Raw genomic sequence first — 20,999 nt, forward strand, 5'->3', positions numbered from 1 at the left:
TCAGAAACCAATCTGTTGGTAAACTCAGTGCTTAGAATATTACCACTGTTTACACAATATTATATGCATTTTCTCAGGCATCCGGTTCATTCACCCTCTGAAAGATTCACAGAAACATTGTAAGAGTTCACACGTGTAACTAATACCTACGCCTCTCCACTCATTTTGCTCTTTGCTTGTTTAAAAAAAAACAAACACACAAATATAACTCACATCCATTGGAAAATATTCCATTCAGCTTTTTTTTCTTCTTCTTCTTTGAAGCTTGAACTCAGGGCTTGGAGACTGTTCCTTAGCTTTTTATTTTATTTTTTTCTATTCAAGACTGGTACTGTGCCACTTGAGCCACGGGTCTACTTCTGGGGTTTTAGCGATTAACTGGATATAAGGGTCGCTTGGACTTTCTGCCCTGGCTAGCTTCAAACTTTGATCTCCATATCTCAGCCGCCTACGTAGTTAGAGTTACAGGCCTGAGCCACTGGCCCTCAGCTCACGGAGTCCTTGAAAGAGCCTTACATCATCTTTCTCTTTGTAGCTGTCCATGTCTAGCTACTGAGTCTCAAGGGGAGCCCTTTTGTCCCTGGGGAGCAGTGAGCAGAATCTGGTGATGCTAGACATATCGTTAGTGGAATGAGAAACGCTGTGATCACCTGCAGTGCCCCCCTGGGGCACCCTACAGCCAGGCTGGGGCACATGACAAGTCCCCCTCTTGTTTATGCCTCTGGGCCTGGCATCGTTCCCATGGGCATGGAGCAAAGGTATGCCCAGGGCAGCAGACACGACACGTTTGCAAAACAACCCTGTGCGAAAGTCGCTGTCACCCCTGTAAATGAAGATAGATGATGATGGCCGCACACCCACCTCTCCACAAACACACTCTTGTAAAAACCGGGGCTGTGGCTCGGGACATCACCCGGGAGCACGTGGGAAGGGGCTGGTGGCCAGGGGAGGGCTGGGCTGTGATCGTCAGAGCCCCCTCCTTTCCCTGTGCAGACCCCCGCATGGGTCCTCGCTGCGAGGTGACCCTCCTAGGTGGCCCCAACCTGCGTGTGCCTCTGAGTCACGGCCTTGGGCGTTGTGCGCATGCGTTGTGGGTGGGCACGTATGTGTGCGTGGGTCTGTGGGGTATGTGTGGGGGGCTACAATCATGATGCTGCCTCTGTCTGCGTGTACATGTGTGCATTGTTGGTGTGTAGAGTGTGTATGAGTGTGTACGTGTGTTGTGTTTTATGTATATTGGGTGTGTGTGTGTGATATACACCATACTTCACAGAGTGTGTGAGTGTGTGTATGTGTGTGTGTGTGCCGCTCTGTGGGGACATGTTGAATGCATTTGTGTTCATATGCAGGTCTGTAGTGTGTGTATATATAGTATGATATGTGTTTTATCCATCTACAGTGTACTGCAGATATGCATCCTGTGGTATGCATTTTGTGACATGGTATACTTGTGCCAGGGGAACACATGTGTGTGATGTGCATACATGTAGTCATGTGTGCTTACACGTGAGGAAGTGTGTGTTATGTACATGTATGAGTTGAGTCATGTGTGTTTATTTGTATTTGCAGTATTAATGTATGTGTTCTCTCATGCACACGTGTTTGGGTGTTGTGATAGTCATGTGTGTTATGTGGTATGGTTCATGTTTACATGTACCATGTATATCTGTGTGGATTATGTGTACATGCAAGACGTGTGCTTATGTTTGTCATGTGTGTGTTCTGCATGTACTTGATGTGTATAGTGGTTATGTGTGTGCATGTGTGGGTCATGTTTGTAGTATGTAGGGCACGTGCCATGACATGCATACATGTGTGTTTATGTGGGTTGTTTTCACATGTTTAGTGCATGTGTTGTTGTATTTGATGCCGTGTGTGTTCTGTGTGTGTGAGTGTGTGTGTGTAGGTGCCCCTGTGCACCTGCTGGTTGCAGTGGTAGTGAACTTGAACGTGAGCCTGGCCTTGCGGGTGTCCGGGACCCAGCGCTGCTGGTGCAGGTGGCCTTGGTGAGGGTCCCCCCCTCACCCTGCCCACCCCCTGCTGGCAGGCCTGGTCCTGGAAGGAGAACGTGCTGGAGTCTGGGACCTCAGGGCGCTACACGGTGGAGACAGTGAGCACCGAGGAGGGAGTCATCTCCACCCTGACCATCAGCAACATCGTGCGGGCCGACTTCCAGACCATCTACAACTGCACAGCCTGGAACAGCTTCGGCTCCGACACCGAGATCATCCGGCTCAAGGAGCAAGGTGAGGGCCGCCGGCCAAGGAGGGCACCTGCAGGGTGAGGCCGGGTCCAAGAAGGGTGTTAGCACCACACAGCCTCAGTCTGGCTTCCTCTAGGTGAGGCGTACTGGCCTCCACCATGAAGCAAAAAGAGAGCATACCTGCTCAACGGGTAGCTCAGAGGGTCTCAGGAAGGGTGACTCATACTGAGCTGGGCAGCTGGCTAGGACAAGCCACCACAGCTTCTGAGGGTCGTGGCTGCATGCCCCCTGCCCTTTTCTGGGCCTGAGAGCCCCTAGACAGTGCTATGGCTGGGTATAGCACAGGGATACACTGGCCTGGCCGACAGGCCAGTCCATTCACCCACAAGTCCCATGGAGCAACCTAAGTCAAAACTAAGTGGCAGCATTTTGCTGTCCTGGTGATTCCTGGCATAGGGGGCTGGGCTCAGCTCATCCCAGTGCCCTTGGAGACATGTGGACCTAAGCTATAAAGGAGATACCAACCAGAAGGGCAGCACTGGGCAGAAAGAGCACTGGGCAGCTTAGAACTCCAGTCTCAAGCTGGGCATAGTAGTACATGCCTATAGTCTCAGCCACTGGGGAGGCTGAGATAGAAGGACCACTTGAGTTCACAAGTTCAAGACCAGCCTAGGTAAAGCCTACCTCAAAAAGACAGAACAGCTGGGTGCTGGTGGCTCGTGCCTGTAATCCTGTGATCAGGAGACTGAAATCTGAGGATTGCAATTTGAAGCCAGCCTGGGCAGGAAAGTCCATGTGACTCTTGTCTCCAAGAAGCTACTCAGAAGAAGCCAGAAGTGGCGCTGTGGATCAAGTAGTAGAGCACTAGCCTTGAGCAAAAGAAGCTCAGGGACAGCATTCAGGCCCTGAGTTCAAACCTCAGGACCAGCATTAAAAACAACAACAAGAACAAGAACCCCAGTCTCGGCTCAGCATTCTCAGGCACAGGGGAGACCCCTCCAAGGGGTGAGGACAGGTTCCAGAGTTGGATCCTCAAACACCTGCAGACCTAACTGGAGGTCCAGGGATGGCTCTCAGCCAGGCTTTGGGCCTCTGCTTCAGACACTCGGGGCAGATGGTCCCACCTGCTCAGTGATTACACCTGGGATTATCAAACCTCTCAGGCCTCCTAACACCCCTTCCCTAATAGGTGCTGCTTTGCATAACGCTTTGCGCATAACTTGCATAATATCATCCACACCTCATCCAAACCCTCCTGGATCCCCTGTGGCCTCCCCTCCTTGTCTTCCTTCGGTGCCCCCCACCCCTGTGCCCCTACCCTTGGTGTGCTCACCCACCCCCTGAAACCCTCTGGGGCTTCACTTCTCTCTCCCCCCCTCCTCTCCCCCCCTCTGGAATCTCCAAGTCAGTTGCGGTGAGCCTGGATCTGTAGGGGTGGTCCCAGAGACATGAAGGAGGAGGGAGCTCCCTTCATTCCAGTCCCTCCAGGTGGCCGATCCCCCTGTCCCACCCCACCCTGGCCAGCCAGGCCCTGGCTGTAGACGCTTGCTTTATTTCCAAACAGGTTCGGAAATGAAGTCGGGAGCCGGGCTGGAAGCAGGTATGGAAGGAGACAAAGAGATCTGCCCCGGGGAAGGTGGGAGGGATTCTTGGCTAGTGGGGGCGGGGACCCAGGACGGGGCAGGGAGGTTGCTAATGACTCGTTCCTCCCCCTCACTGAGGACTTAGTGCAGTCAGAGCTGTGGGTCCTGGGACACACACACACACACACACACACACACACACACACACACGTCTCCTGCCCAGGACCCTGCTCTTACTCCTCCATGTCCTTGTTGCTCATCTTCGGAAGCCCAAGCCCCTGAGCCCACCCTGGTGTCCTCCTGCATTCTTCTGTGCTCCATCCCCAGCTCCACCATGGCTTCCCAGCATGCCAGCTCCCTGACCCCTGCTGAAGCCTGCTCCGTCCGTGCTTGCTGGCTCATGGCCTCCTCCCTCCCCCCCTGTGTCCCCTGTGAAGCATCATCTCACCTCCAGCCTGAGTCTATTGGGTATTCCCTCACCCCAATCCCAGGCACCCACACCAACAGTGTAGTCATCGGTGCTGACCCTGGGCTGGGTTACTCTGTCAGTTACCCTGGACAATTGGTTGTCCCGCCCCCAACCCCCAAGCAGAAAACTGGAAGAGAAAAGCAGGACAGCAAATCAGACTCCTCCTCAGGGTGATGAAGGCTACACTAAGAGCTTGGGGGCACTTCTGTCCTAATTCTCTTTCTCCTGCTAGCCCTGGTCCATGTCATACTCTGTAATGAGTCCTCCTCCCTCCTTCCCAGATTAGTGCAGGCAGCCCACTGAACCCAGCCTCCTGCTGGGTTCCTCAGGGGAGGGGTGGTGACTCCTTCCAGTCACACACCCTCACAGCATCCTCTGTTGCCGGCAGTGATACCTCACATCGAGCCCTCCCTTCCTCCCACACCACTGCCCACCACGTGGGGACTGCCCTCCAGCCAAGATGGCTCCTCAGAGAAATGCAGACTCTCAGTTCAGGGGTACAGATGACATGTCCCTTTGAGGAACCATCATGTCTTGGCAATTGAAATAAGCCCCTAGTTATTTCCTGGGAAACTTGCTAGGAATCTAAGGAGAAACTAGATGCAACTCACAGTAATGAAGTTCGCCCCACAGAACCACCCCCGTTATCCTTTCCTAATGGAACAAAAGCAGGAACATCTCTTTTTCAAAGCCAGTTCAGCCATGACTGCTGGGACCAACCCAAACATCTCTCATCTCCATCCTTCAGTGTTCATTTGCCATGTCCACCCCCTCCTGGCCACCTCCTCCTGTCCCCTCTGCGGTGGTCTCCGCCACCAATAGGTAGGTGACAAGTGAGTTAGCATGCAAGTCCTAGTGTGTGGAAGAAATGGAGCCCTGTAACCCCACGCTGCTGTGGAGCTAGATGCCAGCTCTGTGTGGTAGGTGTCCCTACCTCTGCCCCATGCCTCCTCCCAGCAGCATTTGCATGCTCAGGGTTTCAGGGTTTCTTTCAAGAAGCCTTTCTAGAAAACAACGTGGGTATGGTGATGGTAGAGTGTTTGCTTGGCATTCATTCATGAGGCCTTGGGTTTCGTGCCCTGTAACAGGGAACGAAAGAAGGGAGGGAAGGAGGAAAGGAGAGAGGGAGGGAGGGAAGAAAGGGAGGGAGGCAGGGAGAGAGGGAGGGAGGGAGTGAGGAAGGAAGGAAGGAAGGAAAGATGGGAGGGAGGGAGGGAGGATGGGAGGGAGGGAGGGAGGATGGGAGGGAGGGAAGAAAGGGAATGAAGAAAGGGAGTGAGGGAGAGAAGAAGAGAGGAAAGAAGGGAAGGAGGGAAGAATCTTAGATGGGAGGGAAGAAAGAAGGAAAGGAGGGAGGGATGGAGGGAAAGAAGGAGGAAGGGAGAAACAAGGGGGAGGATAAGGGAAGGGGATGGAGAGGAGGAGAAGGATAGGCTAACCCCAGCTCCAGAACAAATACCTACCTTTCCTACCCGTGAAGGTGAGTGGGAGGGAACTCAGTCTTTGAAAGAATTTCCTCACCTCTGCGATTTCAATCTCTTCCCACAAACGCAAACACTTGAACAGAGCCAGGCTCTCCTTGGAAACTTCCACCCACATTCCTACATCTTAACCCCATAACAACTCTCTGCCCTCTGTACTCTCATTACCCCATGTACAGATAAGAGAGCTAGAGTGAGTTCAGGGGAGAGTGGGAGAGTACTTCACAATGCAGTGGCCACAGATGGGATGGGGTGGGTGTAGTGATGAGAGGAGATTTTAGCAACTGCGAATCAAGTCATTTGGCTTCTCTGGCCCTCACTCTCTCTGTAAAATGGGAAGCTTGGATCCAGTAGGTCCTAGGATCACCCTGTCCATTATTCTCTAGTTCTATTGCTGATGGACTCCTCAGGACCGAAAACCACCTATGCAGCCATAGAAGGACCAGAGCTGCTGGCTGAGCAACCCCTCCATCCTCACCCCCATCCCCAGCCCTCCTCATCAAGGGCAGAGACGCTGGAGAGACTGGGCAGGGACTGAGGACTGCCCTAGCCGGAGTTCTGGGCCTCTCAAGCTAGACAGGTGCAGTTGCTCAGGTGACTGTTCTAGAAGGAAGAATGAGATAAAGATGTCAAGGGTTGTAGGCAATCTGTGGATCTGAGACTAGGACACCTGGAGGCTACAATTCTGACACTTGTCAGGTCCTAAGAGGGAGGTTTTCTTAGACTCCTAAGGGCTGATTGAGTCTATCATCCTGTTTGTACCAGGAAAAAGGAAATGAAGGGACAAACTGGACAAACAAGGACAGAACCATACTCATTTTTTTCCCAAGAAAAGCCAGGACCCGTAACACCAGCCACCCATGATAGCTTCCCTACTGAGTGCCAAAAGGGCTAAATGATGCCAATCTCACTCTCATCTCCTGTGTTCCTCTCCCCTGACCTGTCTGTCCTCTGTGTCTGCTCCAGCCTCTGCCCCTTCCCTATTCCTCCCTGCCCTCCCCCTCTACCCTGTGGCTCCACCCTGGTCTGCATAGCCCCAGCCAGACCTGACTCTCTGCTGGACTCCGCCTCCGACTGCCCAGGCCCCACCCAAGCATTTCCCAAGAGGGGCCCACTGGCACTGGTCTGGTCCCGGCTTGGTTACTGAGTGAGATCCTGGGGGGAACCAAAGACATCCCCCCATCCCTCATCACCCATGTCTGTTTCTCTCCCAGAATCTGTGCCGATGGCCGTCATCATCGGTGTGGCCGTAGGAGCTGGTGTGGCCTTCCTGGTCCTCATGGCAACCATTGTGGCCTTCTGCTGTGCCCGTTCCCAGAGAAGTACGGGAGGGAGACCCGGGATCTCAGGGAGGGGGACAGAGAAAAAGGCCAGGCTTAGACTGCCCCGGCGAGCAAGTAAGCAGCAGTGCCATGAACAGGGGCCCTAACAGTGCTGTGAGCTCCTGGGGCAGGGATGGGTGTGTTAAGTGCGGCACCATGGGTGTCCGGCACAGGTGGGAACTGGGCTGAGGCTGAACTGAACTAGACTGACCCTCATCCAGTAGGGCACACAGCCAGCACTTGAGGTTGGGACCACAGTGAGACCCAAGGGGAAGGAAGGTGGTTTGGTGGGTCATCATTGTTCTGCGAGGGCCAATAGTTTACAACGCAGGTCACCACACAGGGGCAAAAACCTATGCAAAGAATTATTCTGAACAGTCGTAGAGGTCTTTTGGTCATTCTAGTGTTTGTAAGCCCTTAAAGAATTCTGTGCATGCTGGGCTCAGCTCTTGAGTTACATGTGATGGACAGGAGGCAAAATAGATACATTAAGGAAGGCAAAGTCCTCTAGTCCCGCCTCCCTATACCACGTGACACTGGGCAAGCCACCCCTATTCCAGACCTGGAGTTTTCTCTTCTGTAATAGCAAGGAGTTGGATGACTTGACTTTTCTGATACTATATGGCTCTTGACTCCTATGAGAGAAAAATACAAAGTGAGTCACCAAGGGACGTCTGCCTCCTCAACCCAGCTACCTTCATGGATTAGAAAGAAGCCCAGGGTTCTCCTCACATTCCGTCCACTCCCATCTTGGCCCCATGATGACTCCTAACAAGGTGGTCTTGAAGACCTCCATGGCTACCCCAGGGGAGCACATTTTCACAAGAATAAAGCTTCCATCATGGGAGGATGGACAGGGAAACTGGACCCTTGCGGGTTGGCTTCTGCTGTAGGAGAGAGGGTAGCCATAGGACCTTTAAGGTCCTTTCTTACAGATTTGTGGTTCTATGAATAGAGAGCTCAGAGCCTGGTGAGAAAGTCAGAGAACCCTTCCTAGAAGGAAGTGAGAAGAGGATCTAGTTCAGTAAAGCGGAAGAATGGATGGGATAGCCTCTCCAGCCCAAAGCGGGTGGGGTGGGGAGACACTGAGGTATAGGAGCAAGGAATCAGGCGGCCATGTGGCCAGGCTTCTCAACGCCACACAGCCCACAGCAAAATCCACACAGGTGTTCAATGGGTGGGGGTGCCGCTGGCAAAGCTGTTGGGTTCAGGAGCTGATGGGAGGGTACATCCTGTAGGGTGGTGGGCTGAGGGGTGTCATTGGGGGGGTGGCCAGGGAGCTGTGATATCTACGGATATAATGCCAGAGATGGAGGGCTGAATGTGTTGCCTGTGCTTTCCTGTTTTATGTCCAGATCTCAAAGGTGTTGTGTCAGCCAAAAATGATATCCGAGTGGAGATTGTCCACAAGGAGCCTACTTCTGGTCGGGAGACTGAAGAGCACCCCACCATCAAGCAGTTGATGGTAAGAATGCTGGTCAGGCTGCACCCCATCTTGGGATGCTGTTTCTGGAAGGTCCTGGGGCCAGAGGCTTCTCATTGTCCTCCATACCTCTCAGAAGGAATTCGTCAGTCAAGATGAGCTTGTCTGTTCCTCCTGGAGACCAGGAACATGCTCACAGACAAAGAACATGGATTTGAGTGCCAGCTGGATTGTGATGTGGGATTGGTATGATTGGTAAATCCAGGACCCAAAGATATCTAAGGAGCAGTTCCTGGCCTCAGAGAGAGCCTGGCCATTGAGTAGGGCAAGAATGTATGCTTAAACGGCCATATGTTGCTACACATACACGTACACACACACACACACACACAGATGGATATGGATATTCAGTACATTCCCACACATGCAACCATAAGAAGTGTAGGTTCTTCCTTAGGAACTGGATAGCCCACCAAAGTCAAACTCAAAAGTTCTCTAGCAGTGGTTCAGGCCATAATCCTAGCTGATCAGGAGGCTGAGATCTGAGAATCTCCAGTAGAAGCCAGCCCAGGCACACAAATAGAGACTGTTATTTCCAATGAATTAGCAAAAAGCCAGAAGGGGAGGTGTGGCTCCAGTGATAGAGCACCAGCCTTGAGAACTTTTCCAGCAATACCAGCCACCTCATCTCCTTTCACGGACCAAACCACTTCACTGTCTGGGTAGAAGCCTAAACAACTATGCCAGACTGTGGCTGGGATATGTTTGGATAGAGGTAGCAGAGCAAGGAATACAACCATGGACTTCTCTGAGCCTCAATGACTTCAGAAGCGAGGGGGGTGATTTCAGAACTCCCTGATGGTACCTAAACCTGAGGATGTCAAATCTCTGACATAAAAATGACATCATATTTGCATATAACCTATGCACATCTTCCTGAATACTGTAAATCACCTCTAGATTATTTATTAAGAAAAAGGTGTTCATACCTGTAATCCTAGCCACTCAAGAAGCTGAGATCTGAGAATCGTGATTCGAAGCCAGCCCGGGCAGACAAATCTGAGAGACTCTTGATCTCCAGTTAACCAGCACACAAAAAAAAGTACAGGTGTGGCTTAAGTGGCAGAGAGCCAGACTTAAGCAAAAAAGCCAAGTGAGAACAAGAGGCCTTGAATTCAAACTCCAGAATTGGTGGATGCACGGTTGCATGTGCACACACACACACACACACACACACACACACACACACACAATGTAAGTGCTATGCAAATTACTGTTACACTGCATTGTTATGGGAAAATGAGGAGGAAAAACAATCTATACATGTTCAGCGAAGATGCAGATTTCCCCCAAATATTTTCCATCCACTGCTGGTTGAATTCACAGATGTGGAACCAGAGAATCTGGAGGCCTGACTGTCAATGTTTAGCTGCTGGTGTTGCTCTAAAACCGCCCACTAGATGGTGAGCAATGGCTGTTCTACTCATCCCCAACAGAGGTGCCAACGTTTACTGAATGGACTTTTCTACCACTCTCTCTCTAACCTATCGATTTTCAGGCCCTGTTGATTCCACTTAGAAAACATGTCCCAGGCTGGACACCAGTGGCTCACATCTGTAATCCTAGCTACAGGAGGCTAAGACCTGAGGGTCGCAGTTCGGAGCCAGCCAGGACAGGAAAGTCTGTCAGACACTTACATCCAATTAACCACCACAAAGCTGGAAGTGGAGCTGTGGCTCAACTGATAGCAAAAAAAGCTGAAGGACAGCACTCAGACCCTGAGTTCAAGTCCTAGTACTGGCACACACACACACACACACACACAACATACATGTGCGCATGCATGCACACACAGAGGCTCAGATGTGTGTCCCACTTCCCCTCTACTGGTACCCCCTTAATTTGGGGCTCCTTCTTGCTCCCCTGTTATGGCAGTCCCTTCAACCTTCATCCCCAATGAGCCCTTGAATTCCTTCTCCTCGGGACCTCAGACACTATGCCTTCAGGAAAGAGCAGTGGTCACAGTATTTTATAAGAGCAGAGGGGAGGTTTGGCAGAAAGGTCTTGTTAGAGGCCCTTGTGGCCAGCTTCCATTTAGGGGAGATTGCCATCCCCCTCTCCTAGATCCTTCACTCTCTGAGCTTGGGAATGTCCCCATCATTAAGGGCCACAGGCTTAGAAGTTTTGTTTGGTGGGAAAGAAGAGCCCCAGTCCAGAGGGAGCCAGAACATTTGCTGGAAAATGAAAAAACAACTACTACTACTACAGTATTATCAGTGAAGAAGTAACTGGATGGAAACACTTTAGGTGACTTTGTGGAGCTCCAAAAGGAGACAAGAAAAGCAAATTGCCAGAGAGAAGAAACAGCCTGCTTAGAGAGTAGATGGGATCCTGGCCTAGACCAGGCCCTCAGCAGAAGTGACTCCTGGAAGGCATCTCAGGTCGGGGGTGAAGCCTCATCACGGTTATTCAGATTATTTCATACATCAACTGTGTGCTTAGTCCAGTTTGTTCTTTATCCTGTGCCTCCTTCTTGTTCTCACTGGTTTAGAGCTAAGCCTCTGCACGCACTCATTCAACATTTGGAACTGCTCTGTTACATACCAGGCAACATGCTGGTCAGAGAGTGAATAGATTCCATTCCAGAAACATTTTGGTCCATGACCACAGTAGGCAAGGCCCTGGACCGCGTGTGGTGGGGACCCACAGAGAGCACCAATGTCCTCCCCTTGGCATCTGTTAAGGAAGACAATTTTCCCGTGCATCTGAGTCACAGCTGTGGACAATGGATATAACCCACTGTGTTAGTCACAAAGTGCTGGAGAAAAATCAACTTGAAAAGAGACTTATTTTGGCTCAGGGCTTTGGAGGTTTCAATCCATAGTTACTTGGCCTTGTTGTCTTTGGACCTGTGGTGAGGCTGAATGTCATGTCTGAAGCCCCAGGGCAGGGCAGGGAAGGCTGCTTACCTCATGGAGGACAGGAAGCAAAGGAAGAGAGGTAGGACTAAGGTCCCAGTGTTCTCTTCAAGGACACCCCGCCCACCCCCACCCCCAGTCATGCAACTTCCTTCTAGCAGTCTGTATCTCCTAAAGTTTCACCATTCCTCAGTAGTGCCACAGGCTGGCAGCCAAGCCCTCAACACATGGAGCTTACAGGGGGAGGGGGGGCGGGGAATGTCACTTCAGATCCAACACATCACATGCTCCTATTCCTTGTGATTCCTTCTGAAGCTCTTCATGAAGCCCTGGTCAAGCTTAGCGGCCTGCCCTAAAGAGCCTGGCCTATTCCTAGAAGTCAATGCTCTCTGATTATTTATCTCCGGCGCCATCTTTCTGATATACAGAGCTGTATCTTAATCTCTGTATTTCTGGCCCTTAGCACCTGTGCTAGGCCAGGAATTTTTAATAAATACTCAATGAAGCAAACAGAGTTGGCAAAATGAGCTCCCTGGAGATGGTGCTCTAGCTCAGCCAAAGAAAGCATGGCCTTCCAGACCTGCCCTGAACCTCATACATTCCTCCTGTCTCCCTCTCAACAGTCTCTTAGAATGAGGGCCCCAGGAATACAGATAAGATCCTGAACCTCATCTCAAATCCTTCTGCCTACTACAGTCCAAGCAGTAAGGGGTAGTGAGGAGGGAGCATACATAGAAAATCTTTGAGCTCATTTCCCACATCTTCTCCATGGAGGAAGTGGAGTTGAGCCAACTTTCTATCTACTGAATCATCATAATTTGGATTATAGATGGACCGGGGTGAATTCCAGCAAGACTCAGTACTGAAGCAGCTGGAGGTCCTCAAAGAAGAGGAGAAGGAATTTCAGAACCTGAAGGTAAGTATGGCCAATGGGCTCTAAAGATGAAGCTCCCATTGGGTCTGAACTGCAGTTCTAATGGCCCTGATCCTAGTCCATATGAAGAACCACAGGAAGCAAAAGAGCAGGGCTAGAAGTCAGTCAGGGGACAGGTGCCTAGCCATGTCCAGAGTACCTGTTCTCTCCACCCCTGCACAATCAAGGCTGAAAACGTTAAGGCTGAGTTACCCCACCCCACCCCACCCCAGTTTGCTTCTCCCACAGCCTTCTCAGAAGTAGATTTTCAGATTCATTGCTCATGTTCTGGGCACAAACACACACACACACACACAAACCTGGTCAGGAGCATCTGGAACACCTGCCAGCTTCTCACCTCTTGCTCTCGCCCACCCAGGACCCCACCAATGGCTACTACAGCGTGAACACATTCAAAGAGCACCACTCCACCCCAACCATCTCCCTGTCCAGCTGCCAGCCAGACCTGCGTCCTGCAGGCAAGCAGCGCGTGCCCACCGGCATGTCTTTCACCAACATCTACAGCACCCTGAGTGGCCAGGGCCGTCTCTACGACTACGGGCAGAGATTCGTACTGGGCATGGGCAGCTCATCCATCGAGCTCTGTGAGCGCGAGTTCCAGAGGGGCTCCCTCAGCGACAGCAGCTCCTTCCTGGACACGCAGTGTGACAGCAGCGTGAGCAGCAGCGGCAAGCAGGACGGCTACGTGCAGTTTGACAAGGCCAGCAAGGCCTCTGCCTCCTCTTCTCACCACTCCCAGTCTTCATCCCAGAACTCCGACCCCAGTCGACCCCTGCAGCGGCGGATGCAGACTCACGTCTGAGGATCCTCGTGGCACACACTGTGGGTGGGGATGGGCCGGGAAAGGAGGGCAGGGCCCCAGCACAGGCCAACACTATGATGGCCTCGGAGCGCCTCTGCCACCATCTTCCTTCCTGATCAAGCACAAATCTGGTCCCCATCTGCTCGGAGCCACAGACGGGCGGGGGTGGGGAGATGGAAAGAAGATGCAGCTGAGCGCACCGTGCTTGGCATTGGACACACTGGTTCCCCGGCCCTTTCCTGGAGACCCTTCGACCGCCTGCTCCTCCCACAGGCTCCCGTGGCAGCTATAACTTTGCTTTTCTGAAACTGCCGTCCACTCTCCGGTCTCCCCCTTTGGGCTTTCCTCTCCCTGATGCCCATAAGTCCCCCCACCCCCACCCCGTGCTTGTGCTCCTCACAGCCCTGGGAAAGGGGGAGTTCTTCCCAGCACCCAGCTGCCCCAGAGGACTGACCCCACCCACCCAGCTTTCCTGCTGCTTAGTAAAAACATGCTTTGGAGGCTGAAGGAGTCAGAAATAGTCCTGGCCAAAGGAGCACACTGCTAGGGAGTCCACCCTCCAATTAATTCGTTTGGTGTTTTGTGTCCATATTCTTGCAGTTCTGTCATTGGACTTGATGCCCCTGAACGTGGAGGTGGGACTGGCCCAATCAGAGCCTGGTATTCCCTGTGGGGGGCGGGGACTAATAAAGGGAAGGAGGGAGAATATGAACTCCCGGGGAAACGTCTCACCCCCCACACACACCCCTGGCCAGGCTGTGCGGTTCAGAGCCTTCCCTCCCCCACCCCCACGCCCCTGCTTTGTGTACTCTCTTCCCCACGGCACAATTGGAGTTAATATAAGAGCTTCTCCGGTCAGGGTTCTTGGACCAGTCATTGAAGAGTGTTTCCTGGGGGTGGGAGGGTATCAGTTTGAAGGGGCTGGAGTCAGGTCTTTCAGAGGATGAAACTCTCCTCCTTGGCTGATGAACATGAGGAACAATGATCCAGTCTCCAAGAAGAATCTGTAGGAAAGCTTATCTGCGTCTCCCCCTTCCTTCCCCCCCCCTACCCCACTCCCAACTGAGAATAAACGTTAGGGCCATTACCCCAACAAGCCCACTTTGTTCTTTTGTACCTGCAGAGCGACAGGAAGAACTCAAGAGCTCTGAGTGTGCTTTGGGAACCCAAGGTGCTTTGCTCTTCTCCACTTTGATTTTTACCAGACAGGAAGGGCTGCTGACCGGGGCTGGTTGTGGGGACAGTGGAACCTCTCAGAAGTCTCGCCTCCTGTCCCCTCCCCCAGGACATGCAAAATCAGTCGTCACCAACTCCAACACTTGCCAAGTACAGCTGAGGGAATGTGGTCACCTGGACATGACCCAGGTCATTCTGCCCTTTTCTCTCAGCCCAGGACTGAATACAGAAGGGCACTCCCTCTACTTCAGGCTCAGGGAGGAGGCCCTTTTGTAAGGGTGTTGATAACCAACACCCTAACACTTAAACTGTGGGACTCCAACAGTGTAGCAAGGATGGCCTCACATGGTTGGAAGCTTCATAGTATCATGGTGGATGGGGTGAATAAACAGGGGTAAATTACTGCTCGTACAAGGCAATAGGATTCAAATGGAACTCTGTGTAAGTGGCAAGGGCGGAGGGGGGGGGGAGGGGAGCATGTGTGCCAGTACTGGGACTTGAACTAAGAGCCTGGGTGCTATCCCTTAGTTTTTTTTCTTTTTTTTTTTTTTTTGCTTATGTGGTGCTGGGGAATCGAACCCAGGGCCTCAGGCATGTAAGGCAAGCGCTCTACCACTGAGCCACCTTCCCAGCCCAATCCCTTAGTTTTTTTATTCAAGGCTAGTACTCTACCACTTGAGCCACAGATCTACTTCTGGCTTTTTGCTGGTAAATTGAAGAGTTTCATGGACTTTCCTACCCTTACTGGCTTTGAACTACAATGCTCAGACCTCAGCCTCCTGAGTAGTTAGGATAACAGGCAGGAGCTACCGTCACCCAGCTTCACATGAAACGCTGGAGAATTCAAATTGTCATTAAGGCTTAAATGGTCTCATTGGCTGCTTCTCCAGCTTTCCTGGAAGTCCTTACCTATGTGGTCTCAGTCTTAGATTCTATGTAGATCCTTTCTAGCCCCTCAGATCACAGGAACTTACTACTTCCATCTTATTTCCTAGTGCTTGAAAACCTCCCCGTTCCCCGAATCTCTTCCTTTGAAGGCCCAAGCCTGAGGGAGTAGAGACCTATCAGGATTGGAAACACCTCAAGTCTACATCCTGCCCCGATGCCATTTTCTCTCCCTCTCTCTCTCCCACTCTCTCTCTCTCTCTTTGGTTAGTCATGGGCTTGAACTCAGAGCCTTGGCACCCTCCCTTAGCTTTTCTGTTTGAGGCTAGTGCTCTATCACTTTGAACCACAGCTCTACTTCCGGCTTTTTGGTGGTTCATTTGATATGAATCTAATGAACTTCCCTGCCTGGGCTGGCTTTAAACTTCGATCCTCAGATTGCAGCTGTTAGCCTGAGCCCTCTCTAGGTTCATTTCAACAAGTTCTCCCTTTCCCATTTTTTATCCCTCGTCCATGTTTTCTTCTTCCCTTATAGGATTGCTAGTAGGACAAGACTCCAAGGCCATGTACAAAATGCTTTGATGGGGTAGAATAAGGAAGTGATGGCTTAAGTTTTGTCCACTAATTTCCCCGGGTCTTCCCCACCTTGGTAATGGATAATCTACCTCCAAGATACTGACTATGGCCTACCTTGCTCTTGACCCTGGAGGTCACATGCATGCAAAACCACAAGGATGGAGGCAGACATTCCTTTTCTAGAATCCAGGGTTATGTCAGAGTAAGCTGAAGAACAGGAAAGAAATCTGACCTATCGAATAGAATGAGCCCTTCTCTCTCTCGGGTCTGGACACTCCCAGAGGAAGAATGTGGATTATGATGGAAGAGGAAGAGAGAGTACCAGGGTAACCAGAGACTAAACGGTAGGATGCCTAACCCTGTGGTTCCCTCTTGTGCATAAATGCAGCCAGAAGTGATAAGAAGTTACTGTAGGGTCTTTGTGAAAGAGGAAAGCACAGAGGGACAAAAATTGAAGCAAACTGGATGACTCTGGAGCATTGAAGAACCCAGACCGAGCTATGTGTGTTCCTCAGCTATCTACCACTATTAACTCGTGTATGTGCGTGTGTGTGTGTGTGTGTGTGTGTGTGTGTGTGTGTGTGTGTGCACGCATACTAGTACTGGGGCTTAAAGCTGGCACTCTACCACTTGAGCTACACCTCCAGTTCCAGATTTTTTAAATTTAAGTAGAGATAAGAATCTCAAAGAAAAAAGAAAAAGAATCTCAAAGAGAACTGGGAATGTGGCTTAGTGGTAGAAGGCTTGCCTAGTATGCATGAAGCCCTGGGTTTGATTCCTCAGTACTACATAAACAGAAAATTCTGGAAGTGCCACTATAGCTCAAATGGTAGAGTGCTAGCCTTGAGCAAAAGAAGCTCAGGGACAGTGCCCAGGCCCTGAATTCAAGCCCCAGGACTGGGGGGGAAAAAGGAATCTCAAAGACTTTTCTGCCCAGGCTGGCTTTGAACTAAGATCCTCAGATCTCAGACTCCTGAGTAGCTAATAGAGATGTGAGCTATCAGCAGTCAGCACTATCAACCTTTTTTTGCAAGGCATGAGAGTCCAGGAAAAAAAAAACAGCAAAGGGACATGGTTTAAAGTGAATAAATAAATGAAAGTCCTGAATTCCCTTGTAGATGATTTCACAATTAATGAAATTAGCATTTGATATTTGAACTCTTGCTTAACCCTCCCAGTTCTACAACCTATTGCTATGTTTTTACTGATGTGGCAGTGGGATTTAAAGAAGCCAAAAGATTTGACCAAGATCGCAAAGGTAACAAGTGGCAAATGTGAGATTTAAACACATGATTTCCACTAGAAGTTTCCATTCCCACGGTGCAGACTCAAAGCAACTCTCAGTCCAGGGTAAGGGTGGAAGTGGCTAATGGTACAGGCCTGCTACCACTCCAGGGGCAGACTGGGAAACCACAAGCCCCAGCTCCATTATGAAGGTCGGATTCCACCCTTCACCTTAAGTCCCCAAATAACCTGAAAAGACCACAACTCCCTCTGAAACAAAGCTATTCTGTGTGTCAACTCACCCCCACCCCCTACCAAGGCCAGGATCCAGTTTTCTGATAGCTCTAAGTTCATTATTGGCTCAGAGGTACTGGACGGGAGCCCAGTTTCTAATTCTCAGGCTTGCTATCAGTCTGTAAAGGCCAGGGTTATTTCCACCACCTCTTCAACTTCCATGGAGTAGGAAGTATTCTCACGTGAAGAGCTAAAATGCCACATCAAACCTATTTCTGCCAAGACCTCTTTAAACAAATCCTAATATAATAAAGTTTTAGCCCTGGAAGTCACCTCTGAGTTTCCGGAATGGAAAAAAAGACTCAAAGAAAATGAAAACAAATTGGAGGTAGTCCTTGGGAGATTTCTCAGAACAGGAGAAATGAAGTCCACAGGAAATCAGTCTTTACTTCCTGGCTGGGGAATGATCTGTGCTTCTTTGGGCACTTGCTATTATGGAGCTTATCCTTGAAACTCTGAGTATATGTCCAGTTGTATAAGTTGGTGTAGTTGGTGATGACCCCAGAACAAAACAACAGGAGAATCTGGTCACTAGTGGTCTTCTCTAGAAACTTCTCTATAAAGCCACTTTTACTCTCTCTTCCACTCCTTCGAGGCACACCACTGATCTACACCTACCAGCTCCCAAACTCTTTATTAAAATAAAGCATAGCCCAAGGCTGGTGGCTCATGCTTATAATCCTAGCTACTCAGGAGACTGAACTAGGAGGATCACAGTTCAAAGCTAGCCCGGATAGGAAAGTCTGTGAGACTCTTATCTCCAATGAAGCACCAGAAAAACTGCAAGTGGTGCTGTGGCTCAAAGTGGTAGAGGGCTACTAGCCTTAAGCACCGAGGCCCTGAGTTCAAGCCCCACAACTGACAAAAATAAATTAAATAAAATGAAGTATAGAATTGAAACCAGTTTGTACAACCATTTAAAGATAATATTAAAAAATAAAAATAAGGTGAAGCATAGCTATTTAAATGCAAACTATGAATTTGCACCTAATTTTCTTTTGTACTTAAAAATGCCACTTGTTTTTATCAGTTTAAAGAAATATTCAGTTAGATACAGACTAGTGACATCACTACTACATCTTGAATTTTCCCTCCCTTTTAAAAACGGTGTTTTGAAAGTCTCTTATCTGAGTTGGTTTTAGACACTGTAACCACATATCCTGAGACACTCTAGCATCAAAACCTTCAGCAATCTCTGGCAGTCACTGATAAAGAGCTCTCTGCTGATGGTTTCTTAGCATTTCTAAGAAAGTTCCAACCATTTCCCCCCCTGTTGTGGCCTCTTATGTTTTAGTCTTTCTAACAGGTCCTAAAGTGGGGAAAACGGAGAAAAGATTGAACTACTCTTCTTTCTACAAATATGAATTGTTTCCCCGGATGAGAACATGTTTGCTGTCAGACTACCAATTCTTCCCCTCAATAATTGCTATTCTTCCCTCATTCCTCCTCCCCTCATCTCTAATGCTAGGTCTCTGACATACAGTGAAAGCCTTCATTACCACAAGCCCTATAGTTGTATGGCTACCACAACCCCCCATTTTAAAAGGCCTTTTTGTGAGGGGATGTGGATGGAGCTCAGTGGCAAAGTTCTGCTTAGTACATTGGATCTCCCACACTGCAATCTAAATGAAGAAACAAATAAGTAAATAAACGGCCTGTTGTGGAAACACGTCATTGATAAGACTTTAAACTGTGACATACATCCCTAGTTTTATATTTACCATGCTTTACTGCTGTGCTACATACCCAGTCACCTCGGATTGTATTTATGACTTCTGTTAATATTTGTCACTCCACGTTCCCAGTGTTTTGTTTTGTCTTTTTTTGTGTGTGTGTGGGCCAGTCCTGGGGCTTGAACTCAGGACCTGGTAGCTGGTCCTTGAGCCTTTTTTGCTCAAAGTTAGCACTCTACCACTTGAGCTCCAATTCCAGCCTTTTGCTGGTTAATTGGAGATAAGAGTTTCATAGACTTTCCTGCCCGAGCAAGCTTCCAACCATGATGCTCATATCTCAGCCTCTTGAGTAGCTAGGATTACAAGTGTAAGCCACTGATGCCCACGTTTTTCTTGGAGACAGTCCGCTCATCCACCCATAAAGCAGTCCTGGGTCAAGAACATCCTTTGCACTCCTAACTGGGAAACAACAGGCCTGCACAAGCATCAACTCCCTCTCTTCCTGACCCTTCTAACCCTTGGTGATATCTTGGAAGGCAATGAAACATGCAAAGAATGTGGTTTTATAATTCTACTTTCTGTGCTGAATCTAGACTATTAGCATTCAAGCCTGGAAGATGCTAGATCTTCCTTAGGAGAATTGGAGTGGAGTCTTGATTATGTGGCAGATCTCTGAAATCTATTCCCCATTAGTCAAGATGAAAAGTTTTGCTCAAGATAGAAGCTGAACTTTGGAAAGGATTCCTCTTCTGAACATCACCTCCAATTAGATAAAGACAAGATCAGATAAGGGGAGTTAAGTTAAAGATACCACTGTCACCACCTTTACAGGAGGCTTACGGGCCCAGACTTACCAGCCTAGGCTTTAGAAATTCTCTTCTTGATGCCAAATGGGCTTGCACTTTCCAGAAATACTAAAATAAGGCAGGAAGTAGAGCTAAGTTAAAACAGATAAGGATCTGGGACTTTTACAGCAGGATTTTTCAGATAACTTTTAATTAAAGTTTCTCTAACTCTCCTGCCACAACCGGGCTCTATCAGTACAGCATAAATCCAGAGGGGAAAAAGTGGGCACAGGACTTTGATCTCCTACCAAGTTTCAACTTGTGCTCTATTTTTTTTTCCTTTCCTCTCAAGTAGACCAGCTCTATGCTTAGTAAAGAGAAAAATCCATTTTAAAGCAAATGAAGAATGATGTATGTAAACATGATGTACGTAAACAGTGCTTTGGGAAGCCTCAGAATAATAGATGGTTCTCAAATAGCCCAATTCAGTCATTCTAACTTTGGCCTCCTAGGGTTGTTTCAACATCTAGGCCTTCTCTCAAGTTCTCTGATCATCTCCACCCTTCCAATACCCAAAGCTATAGAAAAGAAGCTTTGCTTCTGTTGGGGGGCAGGGTGTATTTTTAATTGGTAGGCTTCCCTGGGAAGCTGACAAGGGGGACAAGAAACAGAGTTCAAGCATCCCTAAACACTCTATCTAACCCTCCTGACTTGCTTTTGCACAGTAAAATCTACCAGTTGCTCCCCACTCCTTCTGCTTTCCTTTAAGTGAAGAAGCAGTGCTTTCCCAGGACATCGAGTTGCTCCTCAAATCTGTTCCCTACTGAGTCTCAAGGTTTATCTCGCTACCTTATTTCTTGGGTGCAAAATCCTAAAGATCTCTAACCTGTGGTTTGTTCATTGGGAAGGAGCTACATGGGAAAGCTGGATTAACTATACACATGCACACACACACACACACACACACACACACACACACAATGTTCCTCAACTTGTAATGGAATTCTGTCTTGACATATTCCTTGTAAATGGACAATATTTAGGTGGAAATAACATGCCTAGCCACAACAATAAGTGTCTTAGTGGTTTTCCCTGATGATCATGTGGCTGACTGGGAACAATGAGAGAATAGTGTGCCATGTATTGCCTGGAAGATGATCAAAGTCCAAAATTTAAAGTATGGTTTCTACCCAATGTATATTGCTTTCATACTATTATAAAGTAAAACAACAGCAACAACATTTTAAGTTG

The 20,999-nt window shown here is 49.4% G+C and overlaps 1 protein-coding gene across 1 annotated transcript in view; it reads left to right on the forward strand.

Annotated features, from left to right (window-relative positions):
- Positions 1 to 14,160, forward strand: part of Kirrel3 (kirre like nephrin family adhesion molecule 3) — a 562,024-nt gene extending 547,864 nt beyond the window's left edge. Inside the window, exons 12-17 of the mRNA XM_042674972.1 lie at positions 2,048 to 2,246; positions 3,768 to 3,803; positions 6,951 to 7,058; positions 8,414 to 8,523; positions 12,229 to 12,315; positions 12,692 to 14,160. Coding sequence (XP_042530906.1) covers positions 2,048 to 2,246; positions 3,768 to 3,803; positions 6,951 to 7,058; positions 8,414 to 8,523; positions 12,229 to 12,315; positions 12,692 to 13,135 — 984 coding nt within the window. The 3' untranslated portion in view covers positions 13,136 to 14,160. The remainder of the gene's footprint in view (positions 1 to 2,047; positions 2,247 to 3,767; positions 3,804 to 6,950; positions 7,059 to 8,413; positions 8,524 to 12,228; positions 12,316 to 12,691) is intronic.
- The last annotated feature ends 6,839 nt before the right edge of the window (positions 14,161 to 20,999 follow it).

Source organism: Dipodomys spectabilis, unplaced genomic scaffold (assembly GCF_019054845.1).
Source record: "Dipodomys spectabilis isolate Male_0828 unplaced genomic scaffold, ASM1905484v1 ptg000023l, whole genome shotgun sequence".
Taxonomy (NCBI): domain Eukaryota; kingdom Metazoa; phylum Chordata; class Mammalia; order Rodentia; family Heteromyidae; genus Dipodomys; species Dipodomys spectabilis.